The sequence below is a fragment of the Microcebus murinus genome, chromosome 8 (genome assembly GCF_040939455.1).
Source record: "Microcebus murinus isolate Inina chromosome 8, M.murinus_Inina_mat1.0, whole genome shotgun sequence".
Classification (NCBI taxonomy): Eukaryota; Metazoa; Chordata; class Mammalia; order Primates; family Cheirogaleidae; genus Microcebus; species Microcebus murinus.
The window spans coordinates 92594068-92610217 of record NC_134111.1 but is presented as its reverse complement, the minus strand read 5'-3'; the positions used below and the strand labels follow the sequence as shown (position 1 = coordinate 92610217).

The 16150-nt window shown below is 39.2% G+C and overlaps 1 protein-coding gene across 1 annotated transcript in view; it reads right to left on the bottom strand.

Annotated features, from left to right (window-relative positions):
• Positions 1 to 870: 870 nt before the first annotated feature.
• MOGAT1 (monoacylglycerol O-acyltransferase 1) overlaps positions 871 to 16150 on the bottom strand; it is a 29232-nt gene continuing 13952 nt past the window's right edge. Inside the window, exons 4-6 of the mRNA XM_012741943.2 lie at positions 13200 to 13374; positions 12431 to 12630; positions 871 to 1092 (exon numbers count right to left, since the gene is read on the bottom strand). Of these exons, the coding sequence (XP_012597397.2) occupies positions 938 to 1092; positions 12431 to 12630; positions 13200 to 13374 (530 nt within the window). The 3' untranslated portion in view covers positions 871 to 937. The remainder of the gene's footprint in view (positions 1093 to 12430; positions 12631 to 13199; positions 13375 to 16150) is intronic.

Below are 16150 nucleotides of genomic sequence, written 5' to 3'. Positions count from 1 at the left end.
GCCGACTGACCCAGGCAGTGGGGAGATATCAGTGAACAGGAAGGACGAGATCTCTGCCCATTCTGGCTCAGAAAAGACTCATAACCCCAGCCAAATGTGAAGTGGATACATCTCACCAGAGAGGGTTCTTTCCTTCAGAGCCTGTTTTATAATGAAAAGGCCATTTGGAAAGAAAATTAAAACTATTTCTATTATCATGAAAACCTTTTGGAATGTCCAACATCCTAAAACATGTGCAAAAGCATGTCTTCCAAATAAACTTCCTTGTCTATAGCGTATGAACGTGTTTCTAATCATGAACAGAAATGAGAGACATGCTCTTGTCCACTTGGGTTTCCACATGGCAGATTCATCCTATTTCGAAAATGTCATAAAAATTGGGCACTACTGTAAAAAAAATGCGTTGGTTGACATGATCAAAAGGGTCAAGTCATCTAAATATTAAAAGTAACATTATTCACTAACAAATGGCCTGTTCAAGCAGAAAAAAAGATTATCTCCTGTAGCTCTCTATGGCAAATTGTTTTACACTGTCTCCTAAACGTTCCAGCTGTGCTGAACGATAGCTTTAATATTTCATGAAAACAGCACCTTAAGTTATTGTGATCTTTAATAAAAAGAGTCTAATTATTTTTTGAAGCTGTCATTTTTTTTAGAGCACATGAATCATTCTCTCTTCATAACCTGTAAAATGATTTAGCCTTCCCAAGCAAGGAAGAGTTCTTAAAGGTCTCATAGTCATTTCCAACCTTATCCTATAGTCATGTACTGTATTTTTACTTACGACAAATAAAACATCAACAGCTATCACCATAAATAATGCTTTTCAGTTACAAATCTGATTCCATAGTCAAAAGAAAAACAATAAACTGATTTAAAGTATTTATTCTCTTATAAGATGTTCTCTTGTCTTCCTTTATGCCTTGTAAGAGTAAAGTCATTTAAAAATGAGAGTTTTGTGCTCTGGAATACCATACTTCCCTTTGTGCTCCTCAAATAATTTCCTTAGCTCCTCCATGTAGGTCTGATGCAGCTCATCAATCTGCTCCAAGGTCGGGTGCAGAGTCTGCCGAACAGGGATTGGGCGGCCAACTGCAAAAACAAGAGACTACATCATCCAGGCGGAACCGAAACCACTCCCCGCAGCCCGCTGCCTCCCATGCGCAGCTCTGGACAGACCTGCCAATCAGAATCCCGCACGCCTGCTCGCTCCAATCCCCTTTTCATTTTACTGGCTGCCTGCAGTGGTCACACCATTGCATTTGATAACAAATACAGACGTTTCCTTCTCAGCAGACACTGGGATGTCAGTACCCTGGGGGTTCTGACTTTGAGTCAAACGAGCTACTGTGCTGAATGCAGCTGTGAGGTAAGTAGACATAGCTGTGTGTCCATGCACCAGCATGGTCCTTCTAGGACAGCCAGACCACAGTCCTCTTATTACTGACCGTGAACCCTTGCATCATAGGACATCCTTCTAGTCTCTTTTTAATGTCTTTCTAAATATCAATAATTAAATATATATATATATATATATATATATATATATATATATATATATATCTTCCCAGCTAAGTATCTATACTAGAGAAACACACATAATCACAAGGATTCCACTGTAATAGTGGGGAATTGAAAAACAACTAAAAGTCTCCATAGGAAAATCACTAAATAAGCCATAGAATATCCATTCAATGGAATCCAAATGAGACAATGCAAATATGTGTACACCCACACACAAATACACACACATACACAGAGATGTCTACACGTATTAAGTGGAAAAAATAAGTTGTCAAATAATACTGTGTGATCCCGTTTATGCAAAAATATTTCTATTTCGAGGAACGCTGTAAGTTTTTAGTGCACAGAGAAAGAAGCCTGGAAAAAGACACAAACTGAAAACAGTTACCTCCAGGGAGGGAGACAGGGAAGAGGGAACTTTCACTCTGTATTGTATCGTATGCATTTTCTACAAATGAGAACGCATTTGTGTTTTGCCTGTATAATTACAAATATACTAATTAATTAAAAACAAATCTGGCAACTTCTATATATATTTTCAAAGGTGTTATGTAATAAGAAAACATCTCACTTGTCTCGGATTTTAGAGAATACAAAAATACACTGGCTTTGGTGCTTGCACTCACTGCGCCCCCTGCTGGTCTAATGCTGCTAGTGACGCCAGGGGTTGAAAACGTAGGAGATGTTGGAGACAGCAAACTGCTGCTCTCAACTTTTGAGTGCCGGCACGAGGTCAAGTGGGTGCTAGGCAGTGACTGGGACTCACAGTGGAGGGAGGGGGTTTCCTTTGTCCTACCCTGAGTCACCCTGTGATACATACAAGGCTCGGACCTATGTCAGTAATAGAGGGTGGTTAGTTCAGACAAAAACGAGCACGTGTTGGGTCACAGAGAAGGAAGTGACAAATGACATCAGTAGTGAGTTAAGGGAGCACAAAGACAGGAGCGATACACACATACATCCTTACCGTAACACTAATATTAGGAAATCGCTGAGTACTGAACCAGATACAGACTCAAGAAGCTCATGTGCCGTTTTCTTTGATAGCGTGAATGTCAAATTTCTACAGAGTAGACAACAGTCCTGTTTAACTCTACACAAAGAACTGGAGACAAAACCGTCCCACTGCCGGCTGTGGTTGGAAATACAGACTAGCAGAGGCTGATGTACGATGGGGTGGGAGCTGGTGTTGCACAAATAGCACCAGGCTGGATGGGATCCAGTCCCTGCTCACAGCAAGTGCACTGAGCAAGTAACTTTCTCTCTGGCCTTAATGTTCACAGGCATAGGATAAAAGAGTAGAACCCCATGATCCTGAAGGTTTCTTCCAGCTCTGAGCTTCACTGTTTGAGAAAAAACATTGAGAAATCTACTAGGAAACTTGTAGGTTTATAGAAATAGCTTCTGGTTTTTCAGTGAAATTATCCCAATGACAGAAGTCAATGTAACTATTGGGGGGCAGGGGTAGGGAACTAATAAAGAGACACAGTGGTCTAAGAAGATGAAGTGTGTTGTTCCCAACTGACTTTAACTAGGACTTGCACATTTTGAATAGTGAGTCTTCTTTCCTGTGAGCTGTCCTACAGTTAATTTCAGTCCTGTTCTTTTCTCATTAATAGTTTTATTATATTTTGAATGGTTCTTCCAGAGAGCTCAAACATGCCCATATATAATGAATTCATCATCATAAGATTTTTATCTTCAAACTGTTAGATGAACATAGTCTACTTGCCTTTCCCTTAATTACTTGTACAAAAAACTAGGTGCTGAAAGTTCCTAAACTACACATACAAACAAGAACCCAAGAAATTAAGATTCAAACCCAGCACTCCTGCCGTTGACTCCTAAACTAACTCGGAACTGGATTAGAGAGTAAGAAATCTTTCTCAATTGTTTTTTAGGGATAAAGCCTGAGGTAACAAAATAAAACATGCTCATCACGATCATGCTCTTACTAAAGAACTCAAGGAAGCCCTTCTCTGGAACCAAGGTTGAAAGCTACCAAACAACCTCCTATAGTGAGTTCAGTTCCAACATGGCTACTCTGAAGCTAAACTGCATCCATATTGGAAATAAAGCTATTATTTATCAAAGGTCTACTAGATGGCACTAAATCAAACTCTCGGAACAACCTAGTGAGGCAGTCGTTGCTGTTGTGGTCTTATGAATGAGAATGGGCGTGGGAAGGTTACTGAGCTGTCTAAAGAAAGACACCATGAACCTGAATGGCAATGTCGTAAATGTGAGACTCTGTAGGGAATGGGCTGCAGCCAAAAGACAGCAAGATGAGGACACTGAAACATCCACACTCCCTTGTGCCTGCTGCATGACCATGGGCCCTTTTGCGTAACAGAGGGCAGATGGAGAGAACAGCTGATCAGGGCATAGGCTCTGAGTCCCTCTATCTTGCTTCACATCCCAGCCGTATTGCAAACCAGCCCTAAGCCCTCTGGCCCAGCACTCAATATTTTTTTTTTTTGGTGGTGGGGGGGAGCCTTGGCTCATATCCAGGACCTGGTATGTTATAAGCTTTCATCACCTTTTACTATCATTAGAGCTCAAGGTCCTCATCTGCAAAACCAGGATAAAAAACATCCCTGCCATAACCAACTCCAGTGTTGTGAGACTCAAATAGAAAGATGCACCTGGAATTATTCCGTACGGAGGTATTGCGTACTGGGATATTCTGAAAAGGGTACCTGGAGCCTTAGAAGACCAGCATTCTTTTTCTCCACAGAAAGGAGATATTTTTAGTACTAAGGAGAAGGAAAAAAAAAATGTTTTAAACAAAAGACTAAGATAGCTGCAGACGGCTATAAAATTCTCTTTTTAAAAACACAAAGGAAAAAAAAAACAGCTGCATCAGGCAACATGCTGCTCTTGGAAATAGAACTCCTTGCCCTGAAAAAAAATCTGCCAACGCCTACTTGTGGCAGAGTCAGGAATCATAGCTTTTGTTTATGTTTCACTGCTTTTTATAGCTGGCATGCTCAACTGTTCCATTTTCCAATTCCATCCAACAATTTGAGATTAGTTCTACACTTACACGGCAATCTTGCTTTGATTTCTACGGGCTGTGCTGTGTTTACCTAAGACAAAGCAGCTTCGTGGGCCAGGGTATACACAGCTGGAGAAGAGTTTGGAAATGGGCATTATTTTCTTCTGATGGAGGCAAAGAGTAGATCTTTCACAATAGAAAAACATCTTTGCTCTATTTTTCTTTTAATTATAAATATTCTGTAGAGTTGATCACTCGAATAGTCTCATGCAGAAAATGTTCTTTCTCAGGATGTTACGGAGCCGTGCCCTACAGAAAGAACAGGCAGGGGCTGCGTGGCCAAGGGGGTGGAGGGGAGCAGGAACTCGGGTGCCAGATGAAACCTGAGCTCAAATTAGGGTTCACCTCTTGGTTATGGTGGAGGCTCAAAAGATGCCCAATCTAAGTGTGTGTGTGTGTGTATGTGTGTGTATGTATGTCCACACAGATACACATACTCATGAACATTCATCGAGCAACATTAATATGTTGTACTGAGCACTGAAGGGTGGCAGGACATGCCACTCCAAAATATGCCACTTTAGCACAGGGATTATTTTGAGGTAAAGGCACTTAAAAAAATACCCTACAGGTACAAGAAAAGTGCTCTAACTTCCCCTTTTCTTCTGGAAAGGAGATAAAACTCATGTAAAAGATGCCCTCCCTATACCAGGAGGGAACATTCTTATCCCCAGAGATAGGGAGTCAGGCCAAGAGAATCTGTTCAGACCTTGTTAAAGTAAGTCGTATCTTCTTTTGGTCTCTCCATGTATTTTTGCTACTTTTCCACAATTGCCTTTCTTTGTTCGACCTAGTATATAAACACTTAGCCCCAGCCAATTCTTTGGGTCTTTTCTTCTGGGGGCTCACATGTACATGTATAAACCTGCCTGCTTTTCTCCTGTTCACTCATGTCAATCTAATTCTCAGCCAGTGACCCTAAGAGGTCAGAGGTCAAGTTCTGCCTCCCCTGCAGCATCATGCTAGTGCTTTTTAACATTATTTCCTTTAATCCCTTTACTTTTACAGTTAAAACTTACATTAAGTTCTCCTTTCTTTTTTTTCTATTTTAGAAAATCTCTTGGCCTGCTCTTTTTCCATCAGAATATAATAATGACTTGAATCCTAACAGACTACTTCTGTCATCATGTGGTTTCAATCCAGTATTTAAATAAAGTGCATTCCTTTCTCTTTTTCATTTAAAAAAAATCAAATCTACAGAAAGACAATAAGCACTTGCATACTCCTCATCTAGAACCAATTTCTAACATTTTGTACACACACACATGTATACGTATATACCTATTCATTATTTCTATTTTTGTAGAATCATTTGAAAGTAAGTTGTGGACATCAGTGATTTAATCATGTGAATCATCCCTAAATACTTCTGCATGGATTACCTAAGAAGAAGAACACTGTCCAATATAACAACACCATTATTATACCCCCCAAATTTGACCTCTTCACATTATTTTATACTCAATCCACATTCAAACTTTATCAATCATCTCACTAATAGTTGTTTCCCCTCCAATCCACAACAGCTGTTGTGTGTCTATGAGGACCCTTCCTTCTTGTCTCTCACCACATTGACATTTCTAAAGAGCCAGGCCAGTTGTTCTGTACAATGTCCCACAATCTGGGTAGATCTGATTATTTCCTCATGATTTGGTTTAGATTAACATCGTGGCAAGTATACTCACACAGGGAAATTGAAACACATTTGAAAGCTCTGGACAAGCTGATCAGCAAGCCTCCTGCTCTGTGTACCAGCCTGCATTTGGCTAGCCCCTGAGTTTACAGAGTGCTCTCCCCCATGTAGCATGGCATTTAATCCCCAGAATAACTCTGAGAGAAGAGAGAACAGTTACAACTGTCTCTTCTTTTACAGTTGTAAAATATGAGACTCAGAGAAGATAAATGAAGCATTCAAAGGCACTCAGAGTCAGACCTTAAACCCACATCACTTCCTTGTGTACATCCGGCTGGTGTGTAATAACTGCCTTCTTAATGCCAGTGTCAATCTCTGTGTGGCTGGTGCCTAGCCATTAGCCACAAACCCTCATGGCAGGTCTACCAATGGAAAGAACCAACTTCTTAATAGTATCATCTGTATTTTTTTCAATAATGGCATAAGAATAAAAATGAGATAGATGCTTCTCCCATACCCATAATCAGAAGACAGGCTGAGGAGTTAACAGAGACTCTGTGAGAGCCTTGAGGCTGAAAGAGAGGGGCTGCGAGCCGTTTGAGCGCCACATGCAAACATAGCTGGTAAGTCTGGGTGTCTGTAATGTGAACAATCTAAGATGGGGAAGAGGGAAAGCTCTTCTTTCTGCTAAAGTGCCAACTAATCAATATAGAGGGAATGCTAGAGTTGGAAATTTACCAGTTTGCGTCTCTCCTGGTTGTCACGATGAATGTGACATTTAAAACAGCTTATCTCTATTATTGTGTAATGAAATAGTGTATATGAACATTTTATTGTATTATGATAAAGTGATAACAGCACTCATGACATTCATTCAAGTGAGAATTACCAATGGATATTAAAACCAGGAAGTAAAACTTGGAGTGATGGGATAATTTTACACATCTTTAAGTAACAATACCCCTGTGTTATTTGTTGATAATAAAGAGAAAAAAAATGCTTTCCTTCTAGCAGAGAAACCTGGTAAACACCTTGCCCAAATGATCAAAGTTAATATTGAGAGCAATGAGACAAATTGAGGTCACATGCCTCCTGATATAATCCACTGAGAAGGTCACAATACCACTTCTGTGCAATTGTTGCCCAATATGCATAATATACATAATATAATATAATCATGATGGCACAACCAACCGAAGTTGAGGAGCAATCTACAAAACAACTGACCTATGCTCTTCAAAACTGTTCATGCCATAAAGATAAAAGAAAGGTCGAAAAACAATTTCAGCTTCAAGGAGGCTTAAGAGATATGAAAATGAAATGTAATACATAATCCAGCTCAGGGTGAAAAATATCTGTCCCCCCAACCAAAAAAAATAAAAAAATAACACTGCTAGCAAGGAAATTATTGAGACAATTAACAAAATTTGCATATATACTACATACTATTTAATAGTACTTTATCAATGTTAATTTTCCTGAATTGTACTCATGTTATGGAAGAAAATGATCTTATTCTTAAAAGACATACATAAAAGCAATTAGGAGTAAATAGTCATACCCCTGTACTGGCTCTAATACTTGAATTTATTAATTTACCTTAAAATTTCTCATGTGGGTACTTGTTAGATTTCCAAAAAAAAACTTAAGAATTACAATCAGACAAGCATAACAAAACACTAATTTATTTATTCACAAATGTCTCTTAAACTCCTACTCTGTGGGAACTGGGACCAGACAGAATAAACAAGACAAACTCCCCGCCCTCAGGGGCTCTGTAGTACAGAAACAAAAAAAGCAACATGCCCTAAAGCAACTGTGAGTCTTCAAGCAGTTTCTGAAAATCTAAACTTATTTTAGTCCTCACTCCTGGTTGTCATGATGCATATGACATTTAAACCAGCTTCTCTCCATTATTATGTAATGAAATACAGTGCATATGAACATTTTATTGTATTATGATAAAGTAATAACAGCACTCATAAAATACGTACATACTACTTGTGAAGAAAATATGTACAGTGGCAGCTTCTTTACAAATTATGCCCATTGCGAATGAATACCCCTCAGCAAAGAGAAAAGAAAAGTTTGATGGAGGATGCACAAAAACCTGATGGCTTAGCAAGATAGGGTGTAAGAAATACACAGGGAGAGTAACTGTGACCTGAATATGGCACTTTGCATTTAGTGAGATCATGTTTTTAAGGGGATGTAATCAATAGGACACAAACACAGAAAACCATTCCAGAGTCTAGTGTTGGTAAGAATTATCAACTCTGAAATGAACTCTCTGGTTGAGGTCCCTGACGGAAGAGTGGTCTGAGAGTCTGGGTTTCTCTGGACACTGGTGAGTGAGAGGATTATAGCTACAATGATAATTTAGGATGAGTCCAACTAACAGTTATTGAGTTCCTATGATGTAGGAAGGTAGAGCTTATTTAAGTTAATAAGCTCAGTAAAGTAGAAGATGGAACAGAGGGACCACAAAAGAACTTGCTGCTCTGAGATGCTGCCGGAATCCTACCTGGGGTAGAACAAGGATAGCTCATGTCAGGGAGTGAGCAAAGAGGCAACTCTGGGTCTCAAGTGCATTGATTCAAAATAGACACAAACACAGTCATTTACATCACTATTCCGGTATTGTTTTGTGTTTTATTCTCTGTGGCATTTGATTGACACATGGCTTTACTTTTGTTTATGGAATTGTAAATAAGTTGTCATTTCAACTTGTGTTATTTCTAGTAAATAAGTTTTTAAATACATATGGTCTTGGGTGTCCGGTTCTCACAAATCAGGGTGCACTAAATCATCTGACTCCCACTCTTACACCCCACATTATGACAACTGAGTCTTTATAAAACGTACATATTCTCAGCTTGATTTTTTTTTTTAATGTTTCAAATAATGATGGGATTCTGAGGATGCTACAGACTAGAAATCATTGTAATTGTTTGGGGTTAGGTAAGTAGAGGGAGAGACTGAAGCAATTTCCCTTATTCTAAATTGGTAAGAGAAGCACATTAGACAAGCATGAGTGCAAATAAGAGCTGTTGTTTTCCAATCTTGACAAATAACTCAGATTCAGTAATTCCACTGACCCTTGACCAATTAAGTATTTGTCAGTAGAGGTATAAAAAGACTTTACTCAAATGGCAAACCACTTAATTTTTTTTAAAAAGTTTAATCTAACCACGTGATAACTGTAATCATTTAAGTCAATAGAATATACTTTTAACATTTAACCTATTTCATGTGAACATATGAGTTACATTTAATCAAACTTTTAGTTCCTAAAATCATGCCTTACAATTGACTTTATGTCACCCCCAAACCCAACACTAGTGCTTTGCATATAAGAGATCAAAAATGATTAATTAATGTTATGCCAAAGAAGTATAACCAGCTTATCTTGAAAAATATAATCGCAAACTTAAACTTATCTCAGTATTCCTATTACGCTAACTGATCGGCAGTCTGTTAATATTCCATTTGCATTAAACATACCATTTAAAAATACCATCATGTGACCACCAGTTAATGCAAAGCTCTTATGAACCGGTGGTAGTAAAATCCTAGTTGAGGGAAACAGACCTAAAAAAAATTTGACTATATTTGAATTTCATTTAATGGGCTAGTCATGGTGAAAATACTACTTCCAGTTTCATATAAAGTTTATAGTTTGGGTGAGGTGCGGTGGCTCACGCCTATAATCCTAGCACTCTGGGAGGCCGAGGTGGGAGGATCCCTTGAGCTCAGGAGTTCGAGACCAACCTGAGCAAGAAAGAGACCCCATCTCTACTAAAAAAAATAGAAAGAAATTAGCCAGACAATTAGAAATATATATAAAAAATTAGCCGGGCATGGTGGTGCATGCCTGTAGTCCCAGTTACTTGGGAGGCTGAAGGCAGGATGGATTGCTTGAGCCCAGGAGTTTCAGGCTGCTGTGAGCTAGGTTGACACCATGGCACTCTAGCCCGGGCAACAGAGTGAGACTCTGTCTCAAAAAATAAAGAACCAAAAATAATAATTAATTAATTAATTAATTTTAAAAACATAAATAAATAAATAAAGTTTATAGTTTTGTTCATTCTGCTATTAGCACCTTGCTCAGCACTTTCTCATTTTCACTCTCACGTTCCCTTCCATGTCCTTTCAGCAACATGATCTTCACCTTCTAGCCCCCTCTGAATTCCCCTAAACATGCAATTTTTTAAAATAAAATTAGTTTACATTAGAATACATATAAATATAGCTAGTAGTAAAAAAATAAATGCATAGCCACCTGTAGAAGGCTAAAACAGGACCCACACCTTTCACCTCTCACAAAAACCAACTCACGCTGGATAACAGACTTAAACCTAAGATATGAAACTATTAGAACTCTAGAGGAAAAAGTTGGAAACACTCTCCTAGACATCGGCCTGGGCAAAGAGTTTATGAAGAAGTCCCCAAAGGCAATCACAGCAGCAACAAAAATAAATAAATGGGACATGATCAAACTACAAAGCTTCTGCACAGCCAAAGAAATAGTCATGAATGTAAACAGACAGCCTACAGAATGGGAGAAAATTTTTGCATCCTATGCATCCGATAAGGGACTGATAACTAGAATATACTTAGAACTCACGAAAATTAGGAAGAAAAAATCAAATAACCCCATTAAAAAGTGGGCAAAGGACTTGAACAGAAATTTTTCTAAAGAAGACAGAAGAATGGCCAACAAACATATGAAGAAATGCTCAACATCTCTAATCATCAGGGAAATGCAAATCAAAACCACAATGAGATATCACTTAACCCCAGTGAGAATGGCCTTTATCAAAAAATCTCCAAACAATAAATGCTGGCGTGGTTGTGGAAAGAGAGGAACACTCCTACACTGCTGGTGGGACTGCAAACTAGTTCAACCTCTGTGGAAAGCAATATGGAGATACCTTAAAGCGATACAAGTGAATCTACCATTTGATCCAGCAATCCCATTGCTGGGCATCTATCCAAATGATCCAGTGACACTCTACAAAAAAGACACCTGCACTCGAATGTTTATAGCAGCACAATTCATAATTGCAAGGCTGTGGAAACAGCCCAAGTGCCCATCAATCAAAGAATGGATTAATAAAATGTGGTATATGTACACCATGGAGTACTATTCAGCTCTAAGAAACAATGGTGATATAGCACACCTTATATTTTCCTGGTTAGAGCTGGAACCCATACTACTAAGTGAAGTATCCCAAGAATGGAAAAACAAGCACCAGATATATTCTCCAGCAAACTGGTATTAACTGAGTAGCACCTAAGTAGACACATAGGTGCTACAGTAATAGGGTATTGGGCAGGTGGGAGGGGGGAGGGGGGCGGGTATATACATACATAGTGAGTGAGATGTGCACCATCTGGGGGATGGTCATGATGGAGACTCAGACTTTTGGGGGGAGGGGGGGAATGGGCATTTATTGAAACCTTAAAATCTGTACCCCCATAATATGCCAAAATAAAAAAAAAAAAAAATCAAAAAAAAAAAAATGCACTTGCTATAGAAACTGATGCCAATGTGAAGAACATGAGGAAGACAACTATATAGGAATTTTCATCTATTTATAGACTCTGATGTGACCTGTCATCAAAAAATTGCTATGGCTGGGCACGGTGGCTCACGCCTATAATCCTAGCACTTTGGGAGGCCAAGGCAAGAGGATGGCTTGATGTCAGGAGTTCAAGACCAGCCTGAGCAAGAGCAAGACCCTGTCTCTACCAAAAATAGAAAAATTAGTCAGATGCAGTGCTGAGCACCTATAGTCCCAGCTTCTTAGGAGGCTGAGGCAGGAGGATTCCTTGAGCCCAAGAGTTTGAGGTTGCTGTGAGCTATGACAATGCCACTGTACTCTGTCTCAAAAAGAACAAATTGTTATGTTATAATCTGCTAGCACAGAGAAATGGATCCATTATAGAATATTAGAAACTATTTCTAACATTGGATTCTATCTGTAGTTCAATAGCACTATTCTTGAAAGTAATCAATTCCCATTCCAGTGGAAAATGTAGTTATTTCATAAATAAATGGCACACTGTAAATGAAACTCAAATAACATCTACAGGATTATTATTACAGGAACTTCTTCCTCAAAGCCACTTCTCTTGCATTAGTACCTTAATCGGTAACAGTAAACATTGCTTAAAGTAAGATAGTAATTTTACTCATTTTATGTACATACCAACAGTGTGGATAGGTTTCCTATAAGGCATTAGGCCAAAACTGTACTGAAAAACTCCTCTGGCATGAAAGAGGGGCAAAGTAAACCCCACGATCTTCCGCAGTGCCTCCTGAACAGTTCTAATCCATGAGCCTTCAGGATTGTGAACTTGTTTGAACAGTTCATTTTCACCAAAAGAAAACACTGGGACCAAATGTGCGCTGTAAATAACAAAGGGAAGAATAAGAATTTTAAATGAAAAGGATTTAAATGATTTATTCTGTCTAGCTGACTTTTACAACAAACTCCTAAACATTTTTAAATCTGCCCAAGCCTCCCTATATTGCTAATTTCACGTGCAATACATTGAAACTGCCTTAGGCCTGAAATCCTTTGGGGAGGTACTTTGGCAGGCTAGCCATTGATGAAGTTTTATTTTATAGAAAATCAAGGCTCTAGGAAGCTTCTCTTTCATCTATAGCTTTGTCTGTTTTTTTGTTCATTAGGCAGGAAATTTACACTGTGTGTGAAACATTTTGATTGTTTTTTTTTTTTCTTGTCGTTTCTTGTTTTGTTTTTATAGTTAAGTTTAATTGCAGAATCCCATGGCATTGAGCTACCTTACTAAAAATGACATAGTCTGTTACCCAAGAATATCCATACCTGCTTTTATTGTAAGACTGATTTGGAGGAGGTCTTTAAGGACTAGAAAATCACTTTACTTCTTTGTGCTCATTTAATAATGTCTTAATTTTCCTGACCCAGCTATGTTATACAAAAAGCCACTTACCCATGGGTCAAAGCAATTTTAACAAATCCTTTCCGCTGGCGGATGAACAGAGTGAATCTTCCAGGATGGGCGTCCAGTGACTCTTCCGCACCCCCAAGGACAATGACTGAAATGTTTCCACCTCCCTCCTTGCTCAGCACATACGACACACTTTTCTTGGAAACTGAAACTGGTCCTTAGTGAATAAAATAAAAGTGTAATAAATAATGAATTATCCTTTTTAAAAAAATTTTTAAAAATTTATCATAATATTCCATGGCAACAATAAACATTAAACAAAAATCCTACATTGTTTACGTTTGGAGCACTTTGCAAGTTTGTAATATTTTCATAGCCAAATCTTTGGTAATGTATTCCATTAGGAGGATCTAACATTTTGGCAGATTAGGTCTTTAAAATGTCACCTGATCATCACTAGGTCTACTGCTTGTTTGGGCAGGTTGTGCACTTCTCAACTCTATAGGACTCCATTCATATTGTTAAGAAAAATGTGTTCCTCCCAGAGTTGCTCAGTGTGCAACCTGCACAGCTGTATGTGATGACCTTGATCATTGCCCTGGAGAATCCTTGCTCAGAACCAAAAAGTATATCCTCCAAGTGATCGCAGTAACACATAATGGCCTGTTTTCAGATATTCTATATGGATCATGATTTTTCAGATGATTCACATTTATTATGTAAATGGTTTAAAAAAATTCAGACATTTGACAAATTACTAGATCACTTGCCAGATATCCACATAGTTCCAAGAAGTGTAGTCTGTCTTTGGTAAATTGTTCATTTCAGACAGTTACACAAGGTTCAGTCTGTATATCGGGCTCTTCCATGTAAAAATAAAGATTCCTTTATTTCAGATCTTACATGTACTATGGACTCTTGGAGGAAAATACAGAATAGAATAAAGACAAAAATATACACCATTCATAACTCACATTTCAAAGATAATTGTTTTTAGTGTTTTATGTTTCCTTTCAGTCTAGGTTTTATCCATTTGTTTCAGTCATAACAGAACGTGTTAGACAGGCTTTTTAAAAACAAAGTATACTTCATCTCTTGAAGGAACTTATAAGCTAATTTTGCTGTGGGTTTCTATTATCGAGGGAATGTAAAATTATAACAGGATTCTGAATGACCAAGGACTTTCTTAAGAGAAGAGGCAGAGGGTGGTGGATTAGTGGGTAGAGAACCTGATCCTGCCTAGATGGGTTTGAATTTTCACTGAGTTCAAGGTGTGCCATTCTGCTCTGCATGTGCCCGAGTGAGAGCTAGATGCATCTCTTCCACTGGAACGAGGACCTCTTGGATTTCTAGACACCTGGCTCTCCTAACTTGCCTCCGGCCACATCTAAGTTCCTCCTTAGGTTCCCTGTCTTCAGGCCATCCTGAAATGCTACCATTTCTTAGGGCTCCTTCAATATCCCTCTTGCCCTTCCAATCTCATCTATCCCCATAGATTCAACTGCCAACTATGTGTGTTGAGTTCTCCCAAATCCATATCCCGAGAGATCTTCCTCCTGAGGTTCAAGGTTCACATCTTCAGTGGCCCAATGGACATCTCTCCCCTAAAGACATTTCAAATTCCCCGTCTCCAAATCCAAGGCATTAAGTTCTATCTCAAAGTGGTTCCTCTTCCAACATTACCTATCAAGGTGAATGGGCCCATCATCTATCCAGTCACTCAAGCTCTCTTTTAGCCACCACGTTGACTGGTCACTTATTCATTCATTCAAAAGCATTCACTGAGTACCTGCTACAGGCCAGACGTTGTGCTAGATGCCAATAGTAATGACAAAGTACAGTTGCTGTCTTGATGAGGACACATCAATCACTAAATCTTGTTGACCCTATCAAATATTTTTCATTTTGATCTCCTCTTCTAGATGTCCACTGTCACAGCCACTGTGCTAGTTTAGCCCTTGTCACCTCTCCCTTGATCACTCAACAGGCCCTTCCATCATGACAGTGCCCAGGCTCACCTCCCCACTACCTCTCTCCAAGCTGCTGCCTGAAATCTTTCTAACGTGAAAAACCCAACCAGGTCCTTCCTTTGCTTAAAATCCCTCACAAGTTTCCTGTGGCTTATCTACAAGATAAAATCTAAAGTCCCCTGCGTGGTATGAAGACTGTTGTGATGGGATCCCTGCTACTTGCCCAGCCTTAATGGGTAGACAGAAAGGAGCATGAGCCTTGAAATACTGTCTGCCCCAGCTGACATCTGGTGAGTACAGACACACCAAAATGGGTCAAGAGGAATGGGGTGGAGGTGGGATTTTTAAAAACTTATAGCCACAGAAACCTCATGGGTAAGGGCAAAACAGACAGCTGTCAGAAAGGACCTCTGAAGACTTACCAGTTCCTTACTACCGTGTTTCCCCGAAAATAAGACAGGGTCTTATATTTATTTTTCCTCAAGAAGACACCCGAGGCCTTATTTTCAGGGGATGTGTTGTTTTTTTTTAAAGTACAGTACAACAATCTACATTTATTCAAATATAGTTAAGTCGTGTCTTCTTCTGGAACATCATCATAACTCTCCAAACCCCGAATTCCATCTTGAATTTCTTGCGACTCTATTTCCTTTAGAACCATTGGCCCCAATCTCTCATGTCGAGCAATAGAGCTCTCATGGGGCAGATGAGAAGGGCTGCTCGTCATCGTCTTTACCGCTCTGCGACAAAATGCATGGGTTGTGCAGATATGCTGCATAGCCACGCCCATCACTAGGTCTTATTTTGGGGGTAGGGCTTCTATTGCACAAATGCTTAGGAATCCTGCTAGGGCTTATTTTATGGGTAGGTCTCATTTTTGGGGTAACACGGTATGTGAGGTCTGGGGCACACTTCTGTCAGTATTTTACATCCAGAGAGACAGCCACTAAGGCAGATGCAGATTACAGGAGCTGGCTTGGACCAAGGGCTGTCCTAGGAAGCTGGTTCTGGGAGTCATTGAGA